At 32.8% G+C, this 24,251-nt stretch overlaps 1 protein-coding gene across 2 annotated transcripts; it reads left to right on the top strand.

The window, feature by feature from the left end:
- The first annotated feature begins 7 nt into the window (after positions 1-7).
- LOC149088509 (AN1-type zinc finger protein 2A) lies at positions 8-19,781 on the top strand. Of its 2 annotated transcripts, none has more exons than XM_089248002.1 (9): positions 8-269; positions 2,015-2,057; positions 4,791-4,974; positions 7,258-7,302; positions 10,719-10,834; positions 11,438-11,588; positions 14,244-14,320; positions 17,067-17,136; positions 18,667-18,869. In XM_089248002.1, exons 1-9 carry the CDS (start codon positions 215-217, stop codon positions 18,691-18,693), a joined length of 768 nt encoding a protein of 255 aa, XP_089104128.1. In that variant the 5' UTR covers positions 8-214; the 3' UTR covers positions 18,694-18,869. The 2 variants fall into 2 exon arrangements, with proteins under 2 accessions (XP_089104128.1, XP_089104124.1); XM_089247998.1 differs by lacking the exon at positions 18,667-18,869 and adding an exon at positions 19,618-19,781 and having other exon boundaries at positions 36-269.
- The last annotated feature ends 4,470 nt before the right edge of the window (positions 19,782-24,251 follow it).

Genomic DNA, 24,251 nt, shown 5'->3' with positions numbered 1-24,251 from the left:
GTATTCATCTGCGTCCAGTTGGGAAACACACGATTGTCAATAAACACATCGATTGCCAATCGACGCGCTCATTCTGATGTAATAATAAATAATGCCTATTCATCTTCATGACTGTGCAAAAATCCAGGTCATAACGTAGTTGAACGTCGTTTGTGCAAAAAGTAACTCGGTTACCTGTCGATCTCTCGCTGTTGCAGTGTCCCTACAGTTGGTCATGGAGTTCCCAGATTTAGGAGACAACTGCCACGAAAGTTCGTGCAACAGATTAGGTAATATTTTCCCATTGAGTTTTTCATTACACGTTTTTTTTAGTAATATTTATTGATAATTATTCTAATTTATATTATTTACTTTGAAATTATGAAGTTATTTAAATTTAAAAATTATTATTTTAATTATAAGAAAAATTGTAATCCGTGTTCACTTTGAAATTTAAAAAATATATAAGCAATAAGTGGATTGACTTCATATATCCAAGATTTTCTACTTGGTATGTAGCCCCTATTGTGTACAAATTTCTTGGCTTGAGGGCAATGTTTCACCAGGATTACTTTTACGTGCCATATGAAAGCTTAATTATTTCTTCATTGGCTGTATAAAAAGTATGAAAATTTCTTTGAGGAAAATGTAATAGCTGGACAGTTTTTTTGTAAAGTAAAGGCTCAGTTACATTGGGCGAATTTACTAGCTATTCTCTGGTGAGCAAACATGTTTTAACCAGCGTAGCAATAATCAATGACTGATAAAATCGCTCACTACAGTAAAACCCCTCTTAACAATCAGCCCTCTTTTGCAGCCAAATAAGCCTAATAATTTCCCATTGCATAACAAAATTATCAATTTCAAATCCCCTCTTTTATGGGCAGATTTTTTTTTGTCCTGTTGGTGTCCATAAAAGAGAAGTTTTACTGTATATGAGCTAGCAACTCATTTTCTTTCCCCCCTTCCTTTTCTTTATTGTGGTCTTTTTCTTTTGTTGTGACTCAAAGTGAGGGGGGAAAAAAATTGGCACACCCGCGAGGGGAGGGGACTTGGGGGTCTGGTCCCCCCCCCCCGAAATGTGAGGAAATGACCGAAAAAAGGGAAAAAGATGGCCAAATCCATTGTTCTGTCACTTTGGTCCCCCCCGAAATGAAAGTGTTCCCCCCCCCCCCAAACGAAATTTCTGGCTACGCCCCTGCACACCCGTATTGCATCTGGGAGATAACAAATGCCAGCAAGTATCGAGAAAAGTAGCCCCACCCATCAACTTCCCTCGCACTATCAGAGAGCGGCAAGTTTATACGACATAACGTTATTACAGAGCGATTTTAGTAGAAGCGAGCAAAACCGCAAGTAAGTAGCTAGTGAACTCACCCAGTGTACTTGAGACTTAAGTCGTAAAAGCTAATTAACATCTATAATGGCTTCTTAAAGCTTGATAATTTCCTTTGAGGATAGTACAATCGACACTCATTATAACAACCCCATGTTACAGTGAGTATACCATTATAATGACTACCCTATATGTTTTCATTTCAATATAATGACCTCTCAATGTAATGTCTGTTTTCTAGGGAGTGAGGGGGGTCATTATAACTAGCGTCGACTGTGTAAGAGCCGTGTCAAAGCTTGTATTATAGAGGCAATGTAAAAACTGAATAACTTGTTCACTGGCTGTATGAAATTTAAATAATTTCTCATTGGTAGAGCTGTAAGTATGATTTTTGTGAGGAGAAGGAAATGATGGTATATGACTATGAACCATGAGTATATTATTCCAAATTGGATTTTTTTATTATATAGATAAAAACAATGAATGAGATGAATACAATATTTCTTTTGTATTCATCCTGTGAAGGCTCGTGGAAGATTCCATTCCATAAGCCTAGCTCCAGGATGTAGGGGGCTATGATGGTGTGAGTGCTATTGCTATTCTGCCTGTGCTGCGATCATGAGTTTTCTTTTAAATACATAAGGCCTGATATTAACACATAATTTTGATACTAATTGCACATGTTTTTCATGCTTTCAGATTTCTTGCCTATGAAGTGTGATGCCTGCTCTCAAATATTTTGGTAAGTGTGGTTATATAGGCCTACTTAGTTTTTCATTTTTTCGAACTGTTTATACGTGGTTTTGACGTCGTAAACTTGTTTAAACCGTGAAAAACCTAGATGAATAAATACTTTTGGATAATATTTTGGACAAATAATATAACTTACTTTTGGAGACCTACTTTGCCAAAAAAATTTGGTATTAAAATTGTGTATTACATTTTATACACTAATTTAATACAATAATAAAAACAACATATCAATTACAGTTTATATAATTTTTCGACAAAAAAAAAAAAAAAAGAGGAATCAGGGTTAGGTGCTTTATCTCGGAAACTCAGTATTAAAACAGTCAAAAACTTAGTGCCAGTGTTATCAAATTGTTTTATTTAACCTGGTTGATGTGTTAATTAACAAAAAACTTACTTGTATGTAGATTAAAATGATATTTGGAATTACGATACCCAAAGCATTGTTTTTCAGGTGTAATACAATGGAACGATACAGCTTCAATTGAAAAACCATTGTGGTATATAAATGCTAGTAGATATACCATATCCAGGGCTGTAACTAGGCTGGGACAACTAGGCCCGAGCCAAATGGAAGGGGGAGGGGGGGGGGGCAAAAATGTTATACTTATTTTGCATAATAATAATAATAATCCTTTCAAGAAGGACCCCCAAGGAAAAGTTTGCTGTGGGGCATGGAAAAGGTGTACTTCAGCCATGACCATATCAAACTTTGTCATTCTTACTTTTGCACTGAGAATAAGCTGTAAGGGTTTCTTAAGCATCCTATACAACAGTGGTTCTCAACCTTTTTTGACTAGCAGAGCCCTGTTCAGTATATAATTTCTGTGGCGGAGCACTGTTTGACTCAAGGAGCCCTTTTTTGTACATAATTTTTATGGCAGAACCTTGTAGGCCTCTCTTATTTATTTATCTATCAAATTTACTGATTCATTTTATTTTCCTCGAGTCGCCGCGGAGCCCCAAGGGCTCTGCGGAGCACTGGTTGAGAACCGCTGCTATACAGTATCAAATTAAAGGACATTTTACATTATAGTTCTAAAATTTAGTATTTTGATTGCTAGATACATTCTAATGTTATTCACAATAAGGGTATCATTTTAAGTATCATTGATTATCTAGGTAAATCAAAGTTAACAAAAATCAACATTAAAAAGTTCTTTCACGCCGTATATGTAAACACTTATTTGTTATAAAAAAAGGAGTATAACAGATGTTATTATCAAAAAATACACATATAAGCAGATGAAGAAATTTTGGAAGGTTGAAAATCATCTTGAATTGAAGAATATCGAATCATTCCATAGTTTTTCCTTCAGCGTTTACGCTATGCTCTGTTCAAAAATTATATATTTTATATTAAAAAGAACAAAACAGACATATAATATTTTTCCCAAAATAATTCTGTAGAGAGTATAAAATTATTTTACAGTCATATTAAGTATTTATTCTTTGTTTAACATAAGTGCCTAGCAGGGTTGTTTGGTTTAAACCAAATGGTTTTTTTTCAAAAAATCAAATAAAAGAAGTGGCCTGAATATAATTATTTTCCTTGAAAAATATCATATTGGTTCATTACCAGCCAAAATTTTTCATTCTTACCACATTTTATACTCTTGGGGTACATTCAGATGGTATATCTTTAGATGATATAAGTGGTTTTTTCCAAAAACTCTCATAAAAGTGGCCTGAATATATATATTTTTTTTTCATATGAAGTATCTTAGTTATTTAAAGTTATATACAGAAGCCAAAATCACATCAGTCTCATTCTTACCACATTTTCTAACCTTTGGCTAAATTGTGAAGCTCTATCTTTAGCAAATTCATTAATAAGGATTGCATCTCGCATCTAAATGTAATGGTGTATTACCTCACAGGATTTTTTTTTTTGCTTTGCTTTTTACCTTCACAAAGAAGCAGTAACAGTAGTGACGCCGTCATGCTAGGGGCAGGTGGTCCTATAATCCAATAAAGACACCAGCTGTCCCTAAAGGACAAAGACCAGTGTACCATAGTAGTTACGTTACCTCACCCACATTTTAATTTTCTTTCCCCATAAGAAGTAGCACATCTCGCACTGTATATCACCCAGTCTTAATATTCAATAGTTTTTCATTCTTTCATGGTTAAGCCCAGTTAATCAAGGTTCTACTGTATAGTAGAAACAGATTTATGAAAAATAATCAGCTATATACAGGGTGATTATAATTAAAGTTTTGATTCCAAACTATATAATAAGTACTAGTCAGAATGATTTGAAAATTTGCATGGACACTCTTGAAGCAATGGAAATTTCTTTGGCAAAAGAAAAAAAATGCGAGTAGTATTCAATTCATAGTCAATGCAAAGTTATGACTAACTAAAAATCTTACATACATATATGAATTATCTTGACAGTATATCATGTATTATAATTTATCATGTTTACCAATGATGCAATGCTTGGGTATTGTACATAATGGCCAGTTGTATATAAAGTGATTAATTTAGGGAAATTTGCCAAATTCACTAACGATGCTTGGGTACTATGCATATTCACCAATTAATTTAGGGTAATTTATTAAACTTCCCAAAATGCCAGGAAACTATGTATAATAACCAGATTTATCACATTTATCGTAATATTCATGTAGGTATAATATGTCATATATACCTACATGAACACTTTTATGGTGTGCTGTTTTGCTCTGAAAAGGTTTTTATTTTACATTTTATGATATAGCAAGGATCACATACAGTATGCGAAACACAGTTGCGAGAAGGCATACCAGAAAGACATTCAAGTTCCTGTCTGTCCTTTGTGCAATAAACCAGTTCCGAGTAAACGAAGTGAACCTCCTGATATAGCTGTTGGGCAGCACATTGACAATGATTGTATGTCTGACCCTGCTGTGAGTAAGAGGAAGGTAAGGAACAGTGCATGCATAGGTAATCATTTGTATTTACATATATTTTATAAAAGGCATGCTAAGCTATATTGTTATGGCTGTGTTCAAGTATATGCAGTATATTGTAGTATATGGGCAGTTGTGGCAATGTTTTTAAAAAAAGATTTTTCGAGATTGGTTTTTATGTAGCTATAAAATATTTGACTGTACAGAATCATAAGAGGCTCTTATATGCTGGTCTCTAACTGACTAATTTTTCGAGATTGGTTTTTATGTAGCTATGAAATATTTGACTGTACAGAATCATAAGAGGCTCTTATATGCTGGTCTCTAACTGAGTACGGGTCTGTGTATTGTGGATTTTATTTAATATAATTGCTTGTGTATCTGTATGATTATTTTGATCCACATAATCTTGGGTTTCATACTGAGTATTTTAATTAATTCCTACCTCATTGTTAAAATTGAAAAATGGCTATCATTGTGAAGTAGCATTCACCCAAATATGCTGTTCTCTACAGTTGCAGGTCTTTTTCTTAATAAAAGTGGATATACTTTGCGCTGGAGGTAGTCAAATAATTTGTGATATAATGTGAACCACAATAAACACAGAATGTCATTTTCATTGTCAGTGTATTTATCTGCTATCTTTTCTACGTCCACACCATGTATATTTTTGCAGCTAGTTTTTTAGTATTGGTTTGTTATCGGGACTATAATCAGAGTACACCTTTTTAAAATTGCAGGAGTTTTTTTTGTCAAATCAATGGTAGTCTGATATTCCTTTTCATGCTTATGATTCAAGTGGTAACCATGTTATTTTGACAGCTATTTTTTCCGAGTAGCCATTTTTTCTTTTTGGTTGGCTAGTTTTCTCCTATTTCCAATTGGTAGTTGTCTTGATAAACGGCTACCACTATTTTTTTTTTCTGTGAAAAAAAGCAAAAAAAAAAGCAAAATACAAAAACCCCACTTCCTCTATATTAGGAGTACACAACCTTTTCAGTCCGCAGGCAAAATATGCAGCATTTCTGCCACTAGTGCGCCAGAAACGTGTGTATAAGGTGTGACCAAATGCCCGTATTTTGTGGGATTTTCTCATGATATTGCATTCAAAATGTCTTTTTAAAATGTACCTTTTTTAACATATTTTTAATGACCCAGTTGAATTTTTGAAATCAAGAATTAAGATTATTTTCATGATTTATAAATTAATGATATTAATTTCTGATAATTATGACTGTATCATAATTAATTATAGTCATATAAATATATTCGTCTCACATATTTTTCAAGCATATATGTTTTTTTGCTGAATTAAATTTTGACTTGTAGCATCCATCCTTTTCTGCGATTGATGATTTTTCAGCAATAGTTGGCAACTTTACTTGCATTTTGACAATTTTTTTGGCTATTATTGGTACCTTACTTGCCTTTGAAAATTTTTTTTGACTGTTATTAGTGACTCAACTTGCTTTGATAATTTTTTTTGGCTACAATTGGCAACTCTAAATTGCCTTTGACAATTTTTTCATCTATAAATAACATTTTTACTTGACAAAGTTTTTCAGCTATAAATAATATTTTTACTTGACAAATTTTTTGGCTGTAAATAACTTTACTTGCCTTGACAAGTTTTTTTTGGGTTATCTTGTATTTTTATGAAGGAAATATTATCAGCCTTGGTATTTATTGTATTGGGTGTATTGATATTTCTATAGTACTGCGACTTTCAGAGGCTGGATGGAACCCCTCGGCAGGCTGCATTTGGCTTTCAAGCTGGAGGTTGTGTACCCCTGCTCTATACTAATACCTACTTAACCAACCATATCTTAATCTGATGTTTTTAAATAATTTCTTTCAAAAAGTTTTTATACAGACTTTCTGCCTCACCTGTATAAATGGAGCATGGTAGCCCAGGTCGATAAGGTACTTGCCTAAAGTACCAAAGGATGTTTAGAGGTGTCGCGAGTTTGATATCCGGTTATTATATTCTTGTCAGAAAACTTTCCTGACACAGTAATACAAAAGAAATGGCATCATGACCGCAGAAAAAATTGCTACTGCAGGGAGTCCCCCATCGAGGAGTTAGTGCACTAACCTCTCTGAGTATAAAAACAAGCCTCCCGTTCTGATTCGGCAATAAATTGTAGGTCTCAGTCTAATTAGCCCTCATGTGCAGAAAATAACTGTGTTGCGACAAAAATGACTAAATTAAATTGTGCAGTGGACATGTGGCTATGTTTACCAAATTGTTTGTCTTGGTGAGAAAGCTTGTATTTCTGATTTTTTTTCTTTCAGATCTATACAAACCGGTGCTCTGTCAGAGGCTGCAAGCAGAAAGAGGTAATCGCCCCCCCCCCACTTTTTTTTTCAATATGGCTTGTATTATTGTTAATCATGCTCAAAGGGTATGGGGAAGAAAAGAAAATTACTTTTAGCAATACCTACAATTTTCTGTACTTTTCTTGGTTGCATGTATCAGGGATGAAAATTCTACTGTTCCACATTAGTAAATTCATGAATCTACTTATCGACAAATAAGTCAGTATACCTTATAAATTATGAAATAAAATTGAACAATTTTCATCAAATGATAAATTTTTCTTGCTAATTAATTGAGCATGCACACATGATGAACAAGTGATCAGTGAAGTCTGTGCACTGGTTGAGGCATTCCAAGATATTCTTGAGGCATTCATTCAATTAAAATTTAATTCTTGGCGGTCGCTATTTTTTCATCAAGGTGGCGATTGTGATACCTATCTAGAAAACTTAATAGATGAATGAGAATAGTAGGTCTGCATTCTGCAAAATTAAAAAAAAAACCCTATGAAATGCTGTAGAACCTAGATTATCCGCGCTAATGGTAGGGAAGGAAAATATGAATAACTGCCCAATAGAAAAAATGATTAAACCGCCAGGATTGAAAACAAAAAACTGAAAGCAAAATAAAATTGCAAAAAGTGAAGGTATTCACATACTTTTGAAATGACTATCCATTGTATATATACAGTATATCTCTCCATAATTAAAAGATCCTATTTTAAAGTAGCCTATACAGACAAAACTAGTCATCAGAGAATTATAAAATTTTGTGGAGGACTTCATGAAATGATGTTAATTTGTTTCAGGGGGAAAAAATTAGTTGCACATGGCGCTACCAGAGGGTGTTTTATTAAGAAATAACACATTTTTAGGCAAGCATTTACAATTTTCACAATTGTTAAACACTTTTACAATTGTTACTGCAACATAACATGTTCACCATTATTTTCAGATACCATGTGAAATTGTAAGATGGCATGTTCCACAACTGACTGAAGTGTGTGCTGGAAAATGTTCAGCACGTGGCTGAAATACTGCCTTAAAGGTCAGGTGAAGTTCTTGGATTGTCACGACTCACCGGATGTTTCAAATGCCCCCAAAGCCAAAAATCTTATGGATTAATGTCCGGGATCAGGGAAGCCATAGATTAAAGAAGTTCTGGTTCTTCTGTAAAATGTGTTTTAAGAACATTCTTAACACACATTGCAATGTGTGGAGGAGCTCCGTCTTGCATAAAGATTGTGTCTGCAAGGCAGTGATGTGCTTGCAGAGCTGGAACAATTTTGTTCTATAACAGCAATGCATATCACTTCCTGGTGATCAAACATGCCACTGGACCTGTAGAATGTAACTCCTCATAGAAGTAAGGACAGAGAATAAATGATGCAGACCATTAAATCCACACCATACCATGCCACTTTTGGCGAATGCAACGGAACCTCTAAGATAACGTGCAGAGTTTTTGGTTCCCAAATTCAGCAGTTGTGAGTATTGACTGCACCATCCAAGTGAAAATGTGCTTCGTCTGTCCTGAGGATATTCCAAAGCATTCTGAATCGACCTCAACTCAACATGAGCTAGAAACTCCAGTGAGAACTGGAGTCGAGCGTCATAATCATGTGGCAGCAACTGCTGCACAAGTGAAAGTTTCTATGGATAATATCGGAGGATATTTTTTCCGCATGATCTTATGGACAGTTGAACATAGACTGTAGAAATGGGTTTTCTTCCTCTTCCAGGACGAACAGCCAACGATCCTGTGGTTTCAAATTTTGTTATCATACTCCAAAGGTTTTTAACATTCATTGGACCTTTTGGAATTCTCTTCCAAGTCTGATATTTCCATAGAGCAGTTACTGTGGAATTGCTTTTTTGGTAAAACAATTTGACTAAGAAAGCGTGATCTCGTAAACTTATCGTCATTGTGAGCATCAAACACATTGAAAAACAAGAGCTTCACGAATGTTTCTAGGTTTTATAACAGCTGCTGCGTGACATCACATGAATTTATATGTTTACTACAGGTATTCAAAGTGAAATGCCCTCTGGTGGCGACATGTGCAATTAATTTTTCCCCCGAAACAAATTCCCATCATTTCATGCAGTCCACATAATTTCACACTTTTCTGATGACTGGTTTCGCCTGTGGGCTACTTTAAAATAGGGTATTTTAATTATGGATGCCATATATATCACGTTATCCATGCAAAAAAAATCGATTGCATAAAATTACACTTATTTCCATGGTTATATAACACAACATAATTTATTTGTCCCAGTCAATTACGATGATACTATACAAATTACAGTTTACAATTAAATTACATATTTTACAATATTTGAAAGAAAATGCAAGAGAAAGAAAAAATATTTGAATGTACACGGTGGAACAGTTAATTCATAATGTGATGAAGAAAGCTGAGACATGGAAGAGAGCAGTAGCTAAAAGCTAGTAAAATGCTCTCGACCCTATGGCATCTCTGTTCTTGGAACACACATAAATCTTCTCATTTCTTTTGACCTGAAAGAAAGATAAAAAGAACGAAGTATATCAGCCCAATAGGTGTAAATATATTTATTAATTAAATTAAAAAGTGAAATATGGGAACCAAAAGCTGATATAAGAGAATTTCATGCTATGGTTTTTTTTTATGTTAATTCAATGACAAATTTTTAATAATATAGAAGAGAGAGAAAAAGCTAGACAAAAATAAAAATTAAAATAAATAGAATCTACACACTTGATGTTAACTATCTACATAACCAAATTGAGTTATTGTTTCCATTTAATTTACCTGTCAAATTATTTATTATTAGGTATAGGAAATTTTATATCAGATTAAATTAATCTAGCTTTTCCCAAGCATCAACTTTTGGATGAAATTGAAATTACCGTGGCTGGTTAATGTGCACTTGGATAATCGAGGCTGTACATTTGTAATCAGACTTGTATGATTGGATATCCAAAGAAATAATGAACTGAATAATTTTTTCAGTTCCACAGAGTTCCCAAAAAACATTATAAAATAAAAATTGATAGGCCTATCGTTTTAGTTGGGGGAATCACTTAACTGAATGTATATTCTCAGTGCGAAATCTTGAAACATAATGTAAATTACACTTTTTAAATAGGTAGCAAAATTTTTTATTCATTTTTTTGTCTACTTGCTTGCACAAAACAAGTAAAACTTGTGCTTTTATCAGAAATTTATACATAGAAAGATATATTTGTGTAATTTAGTGGACGATTTATTTGCGTGCATGGTCAAAAAATTTAATGAAACAGTCTCACTGTATTTTGCATGGCTAAATGAGCAGAAATTGCACTTTTATACTCATTTCGGTTAACTTAATGTGCACATGTTTAAAGGTGTAAGTAAATGTAACAATACAAACACATTATATATAAGTAAAATATTTTATGATTTCTGTAGCTTATGCCAGTGAAATGTAATTTCTGTGTGAAGAACTACTGTCTTAAGCATCGTCATCAAGCTGATCATGACTGCCAACCAGTCAGAGGGGACAGAAATGCACTGACGCCTGCTGGGTAAGTACAGTGCAGTAAGACTGTACATCCACGTGTAAAAAAAAAAACCTTTTGAGCAGATAGATGAAGGAATACCTGATGCAGGAAAGCTCAAAACAAACAAATCATCATAAAAATAATATTGCATGCCTGTTTTGATGCTGATAATAGCCTCTTTTTCAATGGAAAAAATAAAGGAAAAGAAAATGGTCTATTTTAGTAGAGAACTGCTTGGTTGAATGAAAAATGAAATAATTATTGGAGTGAACAGTTCAGTTTTCTCCTCCACCATCATTTTAGCTGAAGAGCTCACATTAGCCTGGAAACAGCTGTATGGTGTTTTGATTTGTGTATTTTTTAGCTTTTCTACACTGAATATTTCCTTGTCTATCCTCCAGTCATGTTTTTGTGCCTCTAGTATGTAAAGTGAGCCATGCAACCAAAAGTTTTATTTCTTTTGGTGATGTATATGCTTGTATAAGTGTAGAAACTGAATTTTAGTTCTAAAAAGAGAGTTTTATTATCTTTTTTCTTAAATAAACAAAATACGAGGATTTCCATTATCTCCATATGTGTCTGTACTGTTTTTGTTTATGTTTATTGAAAATATATTTTTCATTTTAGAGCAGCAGCAATAGCAAGGACTCAAAATGCCAGAAATTATCATGGAAAGAACAGTCCCAATTTACAGCATAAACCAAGTTCCCATAACAAGCCTGGTAATCTGAGTATGAATTCTCTTGGTGATGCTCTCAGTACTTACCAAAGTGGTCTGGTATGTGTATATGCATTTATTCATAAATGTTTTTCACATCATTGAGTGGACTCAATGCACTTCATAGTTATTTGCATCTTTAAGATAAAAATGAAAAGTAAAATGAAACATTTTGTTTTTAAGTCAATTTCTTTGAAAGGGGAGTAACTTCACTATTTTTTAAAAGTGAAGGTGCTTAATTTCTAGAAAATTTATATTCTTTTTGCACTAGTGAGTATAATGGACCCCCCGTTTTTCTACAGTTCAGTAAAAAATCTTTGTTCTGGAAGGTTTTTTTTTAAAAAACAGAAAAAAAGAATGATAAATTATGTGAAGGACAAAATACTTATATATATTTTTACAAATAGTAGTTCAATAATTTCCAATATATAAGGGGTTTCTCCAGACTTTATTTGTAGGGTCTCGTTTTTGTGAAAAATTTCCTTATTTTTGTAGATAGGGCCATTTGTGAGAGCGAAATAATCTAGTTAATTTATTACAAAAGAAATGTGATGCCAAATTTCCGATTTCGTTCATTTGTATTTTATGAGGATCTGTTTTTCAGATTCAGAATTTTGTGAAGGCCCCGGGAAAGGAACCAGAATTTTGACTACACAGACCTCCCCCACTCCAGAATATATATTACACTTATGAAGTACATTGATTTCTTCGATTATTATTAAGTACTAAACAGCTATTTTGGTGCCGTTAAGAAAACTGAACGTGGGCCAAGATGTTACACATCTGGGGTAACATAATGCTCCACTTCATAGGACATGATAATTGGCAACTATGTTGATTACACTGGGGAACAAATTTTTGTTGCTTTATACAAGCATTTCATCTTACCTAATTTGAGTATGCTGATTTAAAATCTGAATTTCGTTTTTTCCCGTAAGCTTTAGATTTTTTTCAAAATAACATTTTTAGTTTTTTCTGAATTTATTTTTTTTTGCACTTTGCAGGCAAGAATTTGAGCGTATAATTCTTGCGTTTCTGGACTTTATGATGGAAATCCCAATTGATGCTCCAACAGTTGTCCACCATCCTATTTTTGTCCCAGCAGCCTTGGTAGCGCACTTCCATCATCTTGAAATATTGATGAAAATGTCTCCCTGTTCACCCTTTACAGCAGCCAAGATTCTTGGGGGAATTGATCAAGGGGACTAAACAAGAAATGTAACTTTACACTCATGTTGCACCCGAGCTCACGAAAAGCCAACAGCATTCAGAATCTCATAGTTATCTGCCTTTCTGTTATCAAGAAAATTTGGTATAACTGTCTTAAAAGACATCCACGCAGACTTCTCATTTCGTGACAAATTAAGGATCACGCACAAGGGCATGAACTTGAGATCTCACTTGCTTTGATCTTTTCAAGAGACAGATCAGGAAGAAAAGAAACTATATATTCGAAACATTCACCATCAACATTCAAATGCCATGAAAAACTGCTTCATCAATCCAAGCTTGAGGTGAAGTGGAGGAAAAACGATTATCTCTCAGCTGACAATTGGATCACTCACAATGTTCGTCATGCCTTCTTCCAGAGCTTTATGGACAGGCCACTCATTCTGGGTCCAGTGTTTGTCTCGAGCTTGGCTGCTCCACATGCAAAGAAATCATGGAAATTTTGTGAATCCTCTCAGTTGGCCAAGTAGGATGTTAACCATTTTCAGGTCTGTACATCCGATGAGCATACCGTGCTATTCCAATCAATAAACCGGACATTCCAGAAACCACTATCATCAAGTGTTTAGCAGAACAAAAAAACGAGAGATTTTTTTCCCGTTAGCTTTTGTTAGCATGTCCTACTAGCATTTCCCGTTAGCATGTCCTACAAGCACACCAGGAGAAACTTTCCAATGAGACCCATCCTCCAATTTCTAAATATAAAGGTGTTGCCTTGTCTGTTCTGATCCCAACAAAAAAAAAAATTCTACCTTTCTAAGTGCAATATTCACTAAGATATTTGAATTGGAAAAACGGAGGAAATTTTGGGAAAAAACAACTTTAAAAAATACAGGTAAAATTATTTTTCCGCATTTAACACTTTTTTTCCCCCAAATTTCCTGTTTTTGAGTATCTCAGTGAATATAGCATTTAGAAACATGGAATTTTTTTTGTTATGATCAGAAGAGACAGGGCAACGTCTTTCTAATTAAAAGTTAGAGGACAGGGGGGACTGTATAAAAAAATTAAATTTTGTATCTCGATACATATACAGCCTCTAGTGAAATACATGACATATCTGAGATGGACATGTTATTTGTATAAACTTTCTAGTCAAAAGCATGCTTCTATAACCAATACTTCAAAAGATAAAGGGTGGTCTAAGGACTTGATTTCACACTGTGTATGATATCTAATTGCATAAAAACTAGAGATTGCAGAGAAAAATTAATTTCAGATTTAAAATCAGTGATCAGAAACTAACTTAGATCAGTTGAAAAATCTCATGCAACAGAGAATGTTGTTCCTCAATGTTATTAATAGCCTTTAGTTTTATTTCTTGATTGATTTTTTTCTTAGTTATGTTATGGAAGAACTATGGAATTCCTTGAATTATTGTATACACATAATGTGACATTTTTTCAGTGCATATATTGAGAAGATAAATTATTTATGTACATTGCTTTCTTTGAATGTTCTTAACTATTCCTTTTACTTTTTTAGTCGGAAGATGAAGCATTAGCCATTGCAATGCAGGCATCTCTGACTGAAAATTCTACCTCAGGAACACAAAGGCCAAGGTAAATTTTTTAAAGAATGTTTCTTTTTATTATATATTCATTTTGCAGAATTAAGTAAAGATTGTCTGAGTGCTAGCATTATTTTATTGTCGGATATAAAAAATGTTACAAATATTGTGAACATTATTTTATAAGCCTTTCAAGTCAAAAAAATTATTTCTTAAAAAGTTGCAGAATTAAAATTTTTATTTGGTTCTCTGGTCTTTCATGCCATGTTCAGTGAAACATTCTTCCTGCACCAGCATGTTAAAAAAAAATTATAGAATGTTACATTTTGTGAATTTCAGGCCAATTAATTATCAGAAAACAAATCGTATTACAGCCAAGATATAAGGAGCCGTTTAAGAATTCACATGAAATAGTCAATATAATTGTCTTTAGACTTTATTTAGTGGCATAAAATAAGAAGTTTTTAGGGTGCTTTTTCCTGATGAATAATGTAAACTACTTATAATAACCTTGAAGAATCATTTTGAGTTGTTTTCAAAATTATTCTTTGAGGTAATTTGGAGTATGACTTCCATTTTTCAAGTAATTCAACTTTGATTCACTTTTTCTAGACTAGTTTTGGTGGTAAAACAATGAATTTTGTTTTGTTTCACATGTCACCACCTGAGAATATTTTACTAGTGATAACTTGCAGCCTAATAGGCACAAGCGGATATGTGTCCCTTTGAATAGGAGGGTGTGTATAGTGAAGGTGGGGGAGGGATTATCTGCCTCTCCCTTCCCGCTTATGACAATAATGCAATTTTTTGGTGAAGGGGATTCCTAAGATGATGTCCAACAACATTTGAAAAATTTTATGCAATCAGAGATTTCTACTAAGACTGATGTATGATTAATTACCTAATTTTGATAACAGTAGCGATAGACATCCTGTATATTAGGGCATGGCCCAGGTGCCAGGGATACAAAATTGGTATAGGCACCTAATATTTTCTGTGTGTAATTGCTAAATTGGGGTGATCAGATGACACAAAATTTTCTCATTTCATTTCCTTCCATCTTTTAACATGGGAAGAAGTTATAAAGTTCCATAAGAGTTTAAAAAACCGTGATTTAGGACCATGTTTCTTGAGCAAAACCCATGCTTGGCTCCTGAGAAATTCGGCTGGTATCTAAATATTTTTTACATTTGTCAATCCCAATAAAATATTACATCTGTTTGACAGATGTAGAAGCTGTGCAAGTAGCAACTTACAAATACAAAGTTTTATCTAGGGATGGGACGAATAGTGATTTAGTCGAGTACTGAATATTCGCCTAATGTTTTGGCTGAATACTGAATTTCCTTAAAATTCATCACAATTATAAATAAAATTGATGGTAATTTCAAATGTTTGATATTGAATTTAAATTATGCAATTTATTATTAAAATAAATACTAAAAAACTGGTAATTGAAAGGTTATTATTGCCATGATACCGACAATCAAATTTAACGATGATACATTGTATTTGAATATTACTTATCGAATCAATTTCTTTTTCAACACTTCTTACAAATTTACATCTAATAACAAAATGTCAATCATTATATACTCTCATCATAAAATTTATGACTTATTTTCTGATTTCTCGTCTTTGGATGTTCTTTGCCCCTTTCAGTAGCTCAATACATATCTTGTCTAGGTACATCTTTCAGTTAGTGAACTTTTGTAATTCGTGCTCACTTCTACCTTATTGCAGTAAGATTCTATTTTCAGAGTCACGTTTTCCTTATCTTAAAAATTCATCTTGACATAACCTCTTTCATGGAAAGGGATATAAACCACACCATAAAATATAATCACTTAATGTTTAATTCATGGGAAAAATTCCAATTAATATAATTTTTAAAATTAGTTTGTTGTGCTTAGATATATACAGATATTAGCCCAAATACCTAAGTTAGGGGTTTTCAAACTGTTTGCTGACAACAGTTTTTTTGAAAAGATTCTTCATTAAACTGCTCTTGGGAGCCGCAGATAGGCATTGATTAGGGTAATCAGTACTTAGGGACTAAACTAAGGATTATTCAGCCAAATAAAGAATAGCAGCCGAATATTCGTCTCGTTTCTAGTGTCATCAATTGAAAAGTGCTAAGTTTATAAAAGTCTAACTGCTGAATTTTCATCATAAAACTAATAAAAAAATTGTCAACATGATTAATTGTAAGTTTTGATATTTAATTATTTGTGAAAATTTAAATTGTTTCTCTGTTTCAGGCAAAGTTTCCAATACAAATTTTAATTAATAGAAAAAAGTTTTGCTCTGCTTATAGAAAATTATCTTTTTTAAAATTTATTTTAGAGTAAAAGTACTGCTTTTGTTTTGTTAGAATCCATTGCAATTTAATAACTGCTTTTTAATTTGCAATTACATTATTAGGTGATTTGTAACCACAAGATATAGCAGTTTTCATAATTTCCTGTGTGTAGGTGAATCATTGTATTGCCCACAGGAGAAAAAATAAATAATATAAATATAATAATTGTATTCCCCAAGCAGCATATATCTATAGGCAGTTTGTATTGAGCATTGTCTAATGGTGATAATCAAAAGAGTTTCAGAGAGTAAAGAGTTGCATAGAATTCTTTTACTTAATGCATTCAAGCTATTTAGTTTTTAGGTCTAAGCCAAACATATTGTGAAAATTAGAAGGAACCACTCTAACACTTTATCACTAGTGATGCTAGTAAAAATAGTTGAAATTAGTAAAATCCTTTTCCCAATTTTTTTTTGTTATTTGTTTTGTCCCATAGGGATGTACAGGAACAAGAAGATAGGCTTTTAGCTGAAGCAATCGCTGCCAGCCAAGGACAGACAATCAGGGTAAGTTACTGAAGCGATTTTACCTACGCACAACTGCATAACATCATTTTATAATGAAAACCATAATTCCAAACTTTACAAGAAGAGCAAACAAAAGGACAACATCTCATTGAATAACACAAAAAGGATTAATTTTTTTCCCCATAGGGAGCAAATCGTTGCCAGTTTTTTTTTTCTCAAAAGCTTTAATAGGTGAGATATGATGTTCTCAATCTAAAATTATGTCAAAAAGTAATTTTTGGAAAAAATTAATGTATGAGGTTTTCATTGTAAGGTATTTAATTTTTATAATAAATGAATAAATTTCATGGTGGAAAGTCAGAAATTATCTGCACTCTCTCCATAACGTATTTTCAGATTTTTCACACTGCCTTCCACATATGTAGTTTCAGATCTGATACTGCTGCAATGAGGTTATTAAAGTTTTACCTTGATATTATTATTGTTCGTCTTGCTTTTGTTTCAATATGAACATGGTAGTTCTGACAGCAGTGTGCATGAAAGCAAAACAAGTAGCAGTGGTTTTATTTTTTGGGTCAGAATGCTTACCACCACTGGAAATTAATTAGAGGCTGAATGCATTGAGAAGTTAAAAAGTGGCTTGAGAATTGCAATTCATATGAAGAAGGAGCAGGACTCCTGTCAACCTGCATTACTGGACAAGAAGATTCTGAAAGCTTGAGAAATAATACTGAATCACAGGCGAGTTATTATCAACAAAGTTGTCCGCAGATTAGTTGTGGTTATGTTCATCAACTCCTATATTTGTGTCAATAAATTAAAAAAAAATTAATAAAATGCAAGTAATTTTTGACTTTCCTAATATCATTTGCATATGAACATTTTTAATGCAAATCGTATTTGCTCTCATGGAAATTTAAAGAATTTAACATAAACCTAATTCTGTTTATTATAACTGATGATTTGCTGTGATTTTTTAAAACTGAAAATGTATTTTTATCTCATAAATACTATTGCTTTTTTTTTTTTTTTAATCTCGGTGAGATAGAGAAGCATAGATGTCAATTCAAACCCTAAGTCCCAATCTGACCTTTGTGTGCATAAAATGCATGTAGAGAGAAAACATTCTAGTTCTGAGTCAAGTAACAGTGAAAAATCATGGACAGTACAATAAAATTCATAAATTGGTTCACATTGAAATATATATTCAGCAAAAAAATCGTAGGTTAATTTTACTGTTTTAAAAGCAGTGATTGTATTTGAAGCTGTAGCTTTTGATTGTATGAGTTCATTGAGTAGAAACATTTTATTAATCTCTTAGAAAGGCTTTTAGCTATCAATTTAAAGGTTTTTAAATATGCTTTTCATTTGCCATTTTTTTTATTTTTTAATGGATTTCAGTCTTATTTTGAGTCCTGTAATACTTTTTTTTTATTAAAAGTCCTCTGATTCTAAACACAGAAGTCATTATAGTATGTCAAAGAAAGAAAAGTTTGAACTCTTGTTTTATCGTTTGTCATTCTTTCATCCCTCAGTTTGAACTACATGATACAAATTATTTTATTACAGCAAAACAGTAAAAAGCAAAGAAAATGATAGAACAGAGATGAATGCTAAGAGTTTAATCTAAGCACCAAGAACGATCTATGTCTTTGAACAATATGCTGCTCTTTTTCAGAAACAATTTTGTATCATAATTTTTTTTACAAAAGCAGAGATTTATTTTGTGTAATAAAGATTACAGAATTAAATAAATGTTGATATAACTTCTTCCTTGCTGTTAAATTTTTTATGAGTGATTTCCAATTGCTCATACTTTCATATCCATTTCAGAAACTAAAGTATGTTCATCAAATCATTTTTAAAAATATCAATTGGAACATAGCCTTCAAATTTACAGTGCTTTGCACATATGAAGCACAAACTTCCTCTCTGATGCAAATTAAAATAACTTCTTGTTGGAAAAGTGAGGTTATACAATCACTGCGGCACTGAATTCAAAAGCCTTGATGCATACACCACGAGAGTAATGAGCTAGTGGTGTTATATATCATCAAGAGTAAATCCCCTCTTGTGAGAGTTTGATACCGCTATGAGATAGCGAGTCAGTAATGCTTGGTTAAATTTCTGTTTGTGAACCCTTTTAGGATGGATTCACATCTACAGATGTGACAAACATTATTTAACATAAAACCAATGAATGTATTCATATCTATCTTATGGCTACTCAGGTGCAGACATACATTTTTATGTTAAAGAATGTTTGCTGTGTTTGACACTACACAGTGAGTTGAGTGTCTGTAGATGTGAATCCACTCTTATCAGTAAATTGCTGATGCTTAAGAAAATCTTTTGAAATGGCCTAGTAGAGTGGATGAACTATTGAGATGTGTTATGTATAAAATATATTGTTGTTTATAATATTTTAAGAGTTTATAAGTTATTATTTATGAGATAATAAGCATCACGAGTTATAAAAAGTTATATAATAAAGTTTTTTTCCCCCATATGCATCTATAGCGTGAAAAAGGAAAAAACTGCTCCATTTCATAGCTGCCACCACTTTCACCGAACTCGCTGTGATCCAGCTGTCATTTGAAGTTTTATTCCTTGAAAATGTTTGAAAACTTATAAATGTTGCAAAAAAACCATTGTTTTTTAAAAGTTAAATTAGAAAAATCATGCACCAGCAAAAAAGCTTGTATTTCACTGATATTTTATATAATATACATATATTGATATATAGATTTAATGTATATAAATATATATTCTAATTTCTCATTATATATATTCATATGTTGACATCACAGGATCTATCCATTATTTTGTTGTAATGTTTTTTATTTAATGATCTTAATTTTCGAAGAGATTTGAAGTTTTAAAATATTTTTTGGGAATGCAGAATTATAATTTATTTCAATTTTAAAATTCCCTAGAGAGGTTTAATACAAATATAGTGTTTTAAATGTGAAATAAATTTGTTTCACCAAAAAATGAAATTAAAATTGAAGAATTTACATGAAGGGTAGTTTTTATTCATATACGATTTAACTAACACGGTTTAGTTACTATATACTTACACTATTAATACTTTTTTAATCAACTGAAATGTTACGCCAAGTTCTTACTTTAAAAAAAAGTACTGTTAAGCTACCCGCAACAAATCATGCTTATTTGAAATGGTAATAATTGGTAGCCACTAGCCATATAATTGAGAAGTTATAAATGCATTAAGTATAATCATATCTAGTAACTGACTGGGGTTCATTAAAAAATTGGCTTTGGTTCGATTAGCTTTTTTGTGCACAAAATGAATAGTGTTGAAATAACCCGGTAAAGAGGTCCAGTGTTACAATATATCAGAACAAGTCAGTGGCTTGGATAAATATGGTCAGACCATGGTGCAATGCCACCCCTGGGAATCAAAAATGATTCCCATAGATGGTGTCACTTGATAATGTGTGGTAATTATGCTAGTAGAACTTTTAAATACTGATGGTATAAACATAGCGATGTTAAAAGCGATAGCCAATATATAGATTGTATCGAGAAACAGCAGATAATTTAAAATTATTTTCAGCCGCAGTGAAAAGTATTATGTAACTGCATTTTTTTTGGGACATAGCCAAAAACCTCTCTTTCTCAAACTCTCATTTCTCAAAAAATTTGATATCTCAAGAAAAGGAAAAATTCTTGCATTTACTGTAGGCACTAAATCAATGCATTTTCACCTCTCTGTTTCAAGGTATTTTTGAAAAACTATCTCGAGAGCCAATCCCAGTGCCAGTAAAAAGAAAATGTCCTTTTCGTTTGCAAAAATCTGGCTTTTCTACGGTGTGAAAGAAACTGATAATCAAGTGTGATTGAGCATTGATTGCATAACTAAACCAATAATTTCATTAGTATGTAATAAAATATGGTACGGTAGTTTTTAGTTTTTATCAATCAAATTTTTTGCCATTTTTGGCTTTTCTCCTTTCTTATTAAAAAACCATCTCGAAATTTTTTCAGTTTTGTCAGTTTTGAGATAGAAAAGTTTGACTGTATATGTATTTTTCTCTATTCCCTATACAAAGGTTTTTAACAGCTGGCTGATGCGAAGATATATTTTAGAAAGAGAAAATTCAACTGCTCCTGTGGGGAATTGAACCCACGTCCTTTTACTTTCTGGATGAACACCCTAGTCTCCCGGTAGTAGCCTCTGTAGTCTAGTTCCTAGGGTGTTCACCCGGAAAGGGAAAGGATGTGGGTTCGATTCCCACAGGGGTAGTTGAATTTTCTCTTTCCAAAATATATCTTCGCATCAGCCAGCTTAAAAACCTTTGTATAGATAGTGGAGAGTGACATCATTCTTGGATATTCTTCTCTACCTGACATTCCCCCCCAAATTCACACCTATTGGAGGTATTATATGGAAGGTACAGGAAAAATTCATTATTGAGAAATTCAGCTGTAAACTATCAGAATATTTTTCATGATTTATATCATGAAAGTTTGTCGCATAACATTAGCATTTTATTTCTCCTGTTAATCTGTTTTAGTTTATGCTTCCCAGAATCTCCTTTCATTAAATTATAAGAGAGCTTTCTTGTTTTTGTGAATGAAAGAAATGACATTGATCTAATGGAATAGTTTGAAGGGTAAGCATTACTAGAAGGTGATTCTAAGCTAAAGAACAGTTGCCAGATGATATTTATCCCGCTTTTTGTGATGAATATAATCTCGTTCTGCAAGAATGAGAATTTGCTACTTTATATAGAATCAGTTTCAGCTGAAACAAGCAAAAATTTATTGCCTTTGATGGCAGACACTCACAGCATATTATTAGGCACCTACTTGCTGAAATTAAACGTTTAAATTATCCTATATACATGTGTACATTAATTTAACTGCAATCATCTGCTCAGAACAAGTTCAGATTTCGTGTAGTAAACAGGAACAGAAAACTGAAATGCTTACTGAAAAGCAATCCTTCCTAATCTTTCGGTGCTGTTTTTTCAAGTTTGTATGTCAACTATACTATTCATCTTGTTTTTGTCAAAAGTGCAAATCAATCAATGACATTATAATACGTTTTTATGCAAAACTATAAAATTTTTGAAAAATGTTTTTTTGGTTGTATGATATACACGTTTAATGTGTGTACGTGTCTATTTGTAAATATTGCAAATATATAATACAAACGAGACAGTCAATGTTTATAGCTTATATAGGGTGTAAGTGTGGGTTGTTAAAGTGTTGAAAGCATGGCTAATTCAAATAATTATGAGATGTGATATATTCATGATATGTCTTCAGTGTTGGTTTGATTGCTCTATTGGTGTTGACTGTACTAGTACATATAAGTATTAAGAAATGTTTGAATAGCCTAATGTGTCAGTAAATGTGTGTATTATGGATATCAATAGAGCTTTAGTGCTGCATGTTTCCACAAAAGGTGATATATTTTAACTTTGAATTCTCAGATATAAAACTGGTCTTCTGGATATTTTCTGAGTTTTAAATTTTCTCATTGACATCTAAAAGCTAACTAAATAACTGAACATTATGAAAGAGGTTGCCCATAGGCAGGGCCGTCTTAAAAGCATCATGCCCTCAGGCAAATTTATTTTTCAAGGCCCCCCACCCGACTAGAAACGGACCCGGGACCTCGCGACGCGAGTCCATCACTATGACCACTCGACCACCACAACGGCAGTTTAGTTATACTGAAATTTTCAGGTTGAATTTTGAGTTTTCGTAAAATTAAAAAAGGATAAGTAATAACGGAACTAACTTTGGAAACGGTAGTCAAAATTATGATTTGAAAGGTTAATAGGTGCTAAAAAGTTATAGTGAGCAAAAAATTGTTTGCTTTTATTTACTTGCGTGTATCAGCCTCTCCCACAAAATGGCTATCAACGGTATGTGGTTTCTTTTCAACTTGTCACAATAGGGAAAAATGTTTCTGGTTCAATTGAGCAGTGGTTCTAAAGATTTAGATACCCGTAGCTTCTTTGCTCTGTAATGGGTATATACAACTTATTAGACATACATCAATATTTTTTTTATTTATTTATTCAATATTGCTTGGCCGAGGTCTATATAAGAGGATGTGGTGGCTAAGTATGATAATACTGACGATTGATGTTACAGGGAAATTCGGAAATCATAGAACAATCTACAATATTTGGTGGTAGGCTGTTCCAGTCATAGTTCTTGAGAAGAAACTAAATTTATGACGATCTGAAGTAGCAAAGATGGGCTGTAATTTTTGGGAATGGTTGAGTTTAAAACAAAAATGTGAGGGTTTAATTATAATGCTGGAAGGAATGGATATTAAAAAACCCATGGAATTTTGAAAAGAAAAGTTAATTGAGAAATAAGTTTAAGAGAGGTAAGCGGTTGGATATTCAGTTGGGGCTTGAGCTCCGAAAGGACACGGATGAAGACCAACAGTTAAAAATGAAGCACGTGGACTTAGTTTGGATAGATTCTAATTTGTCTATGTTGGTTTGAGTATGGGGGGTCCCAAGTTTCACAGGCATAGGGGAGAACAGGGAGGATATAAGTCTGGAAGCACAGGTGACGGACATCATTGGTGGGGCTATTCAGGTTACGACGAAGGGAAAAAGTTTTTGGAGACATTTAGAAGAAATATAATCGTCAAGATTCCAGCCGAGACATGGGCAATTTATAAATAAATTGACATCATCATCGTGCCCACCCACCCAGATTTCCAAGTCTATCACCGCATATGAGCAGAGAATATAACGCCCAGGTATATAAAATGGGAAACCTCAGAAAGATAAGAGAATTGTTGATTGAGTAATGGCATACGGAAAATATTCTGTGCTAAATACAACACTCACTTTGATAATCTTTAATTTAGTTGGATGACATTGAATTAAGGAGAGAAGTGTAGGTTGAAAATATTCAATACCTATTTTTTTGTGTTTAAATACTAATATGTATTGCTAATCACGAACTGATTGAAAAATTCTTAATCAGGTGGTTCATAAATTTGCTATTGAATTCTGCTATTGAATATGCTGAAATTAACTCCTTTTTGCCCAAAATTAATTTTTTTTTTTCTGCATACACATGTAAAATATGTTTTTCTACATAAAAATAACTGTGTTATTAATAAGTTTATAAGTTCAAGTGAATTTTGA

This window comes from Pholcus phalangioides, unplaced genomic scaffold (genome assembly GCF_987345545.1).
Source record: "Pholcus phalangioides strain wild (caught in Gottingen) unplaced genomic scaffold, Ppha-v1.0 ptg000003l_1, whole genome shotgun sequence".
Lineage (NCBI taxonomy): Eukaryota > Metazoa > Arthropoda > Arachnida > Araneae > Pholcidae > Pholcus > Pholcus phalangioides.
This window is presented reverse-complemented; position numbering and strand designations above follow the sequence as displayed.

Coding starts and splice junctions, on each gene's coding strand:
- LOC149088509 (XM_089247998.1), top strand. CDS start 215: ATGGAGTTCCCAGATTTAGGAGACAACTGCCACGAAAGTTCGTGCAAC. Junction 14,321..17,066: donor TCAGGAACACAAAGGCCAAG/GTAAATTTTTTA, acceptor TTTGTCCCATAG/GGATGTACAGGAACAAGAAG. Junction 17,137..19,617: donor GCCAAGGACAGACAATCAGG/GTAAGTTACTGA, acceptor ATGCATCTATAG/CGTGAAAAAGGAAAAAACTG.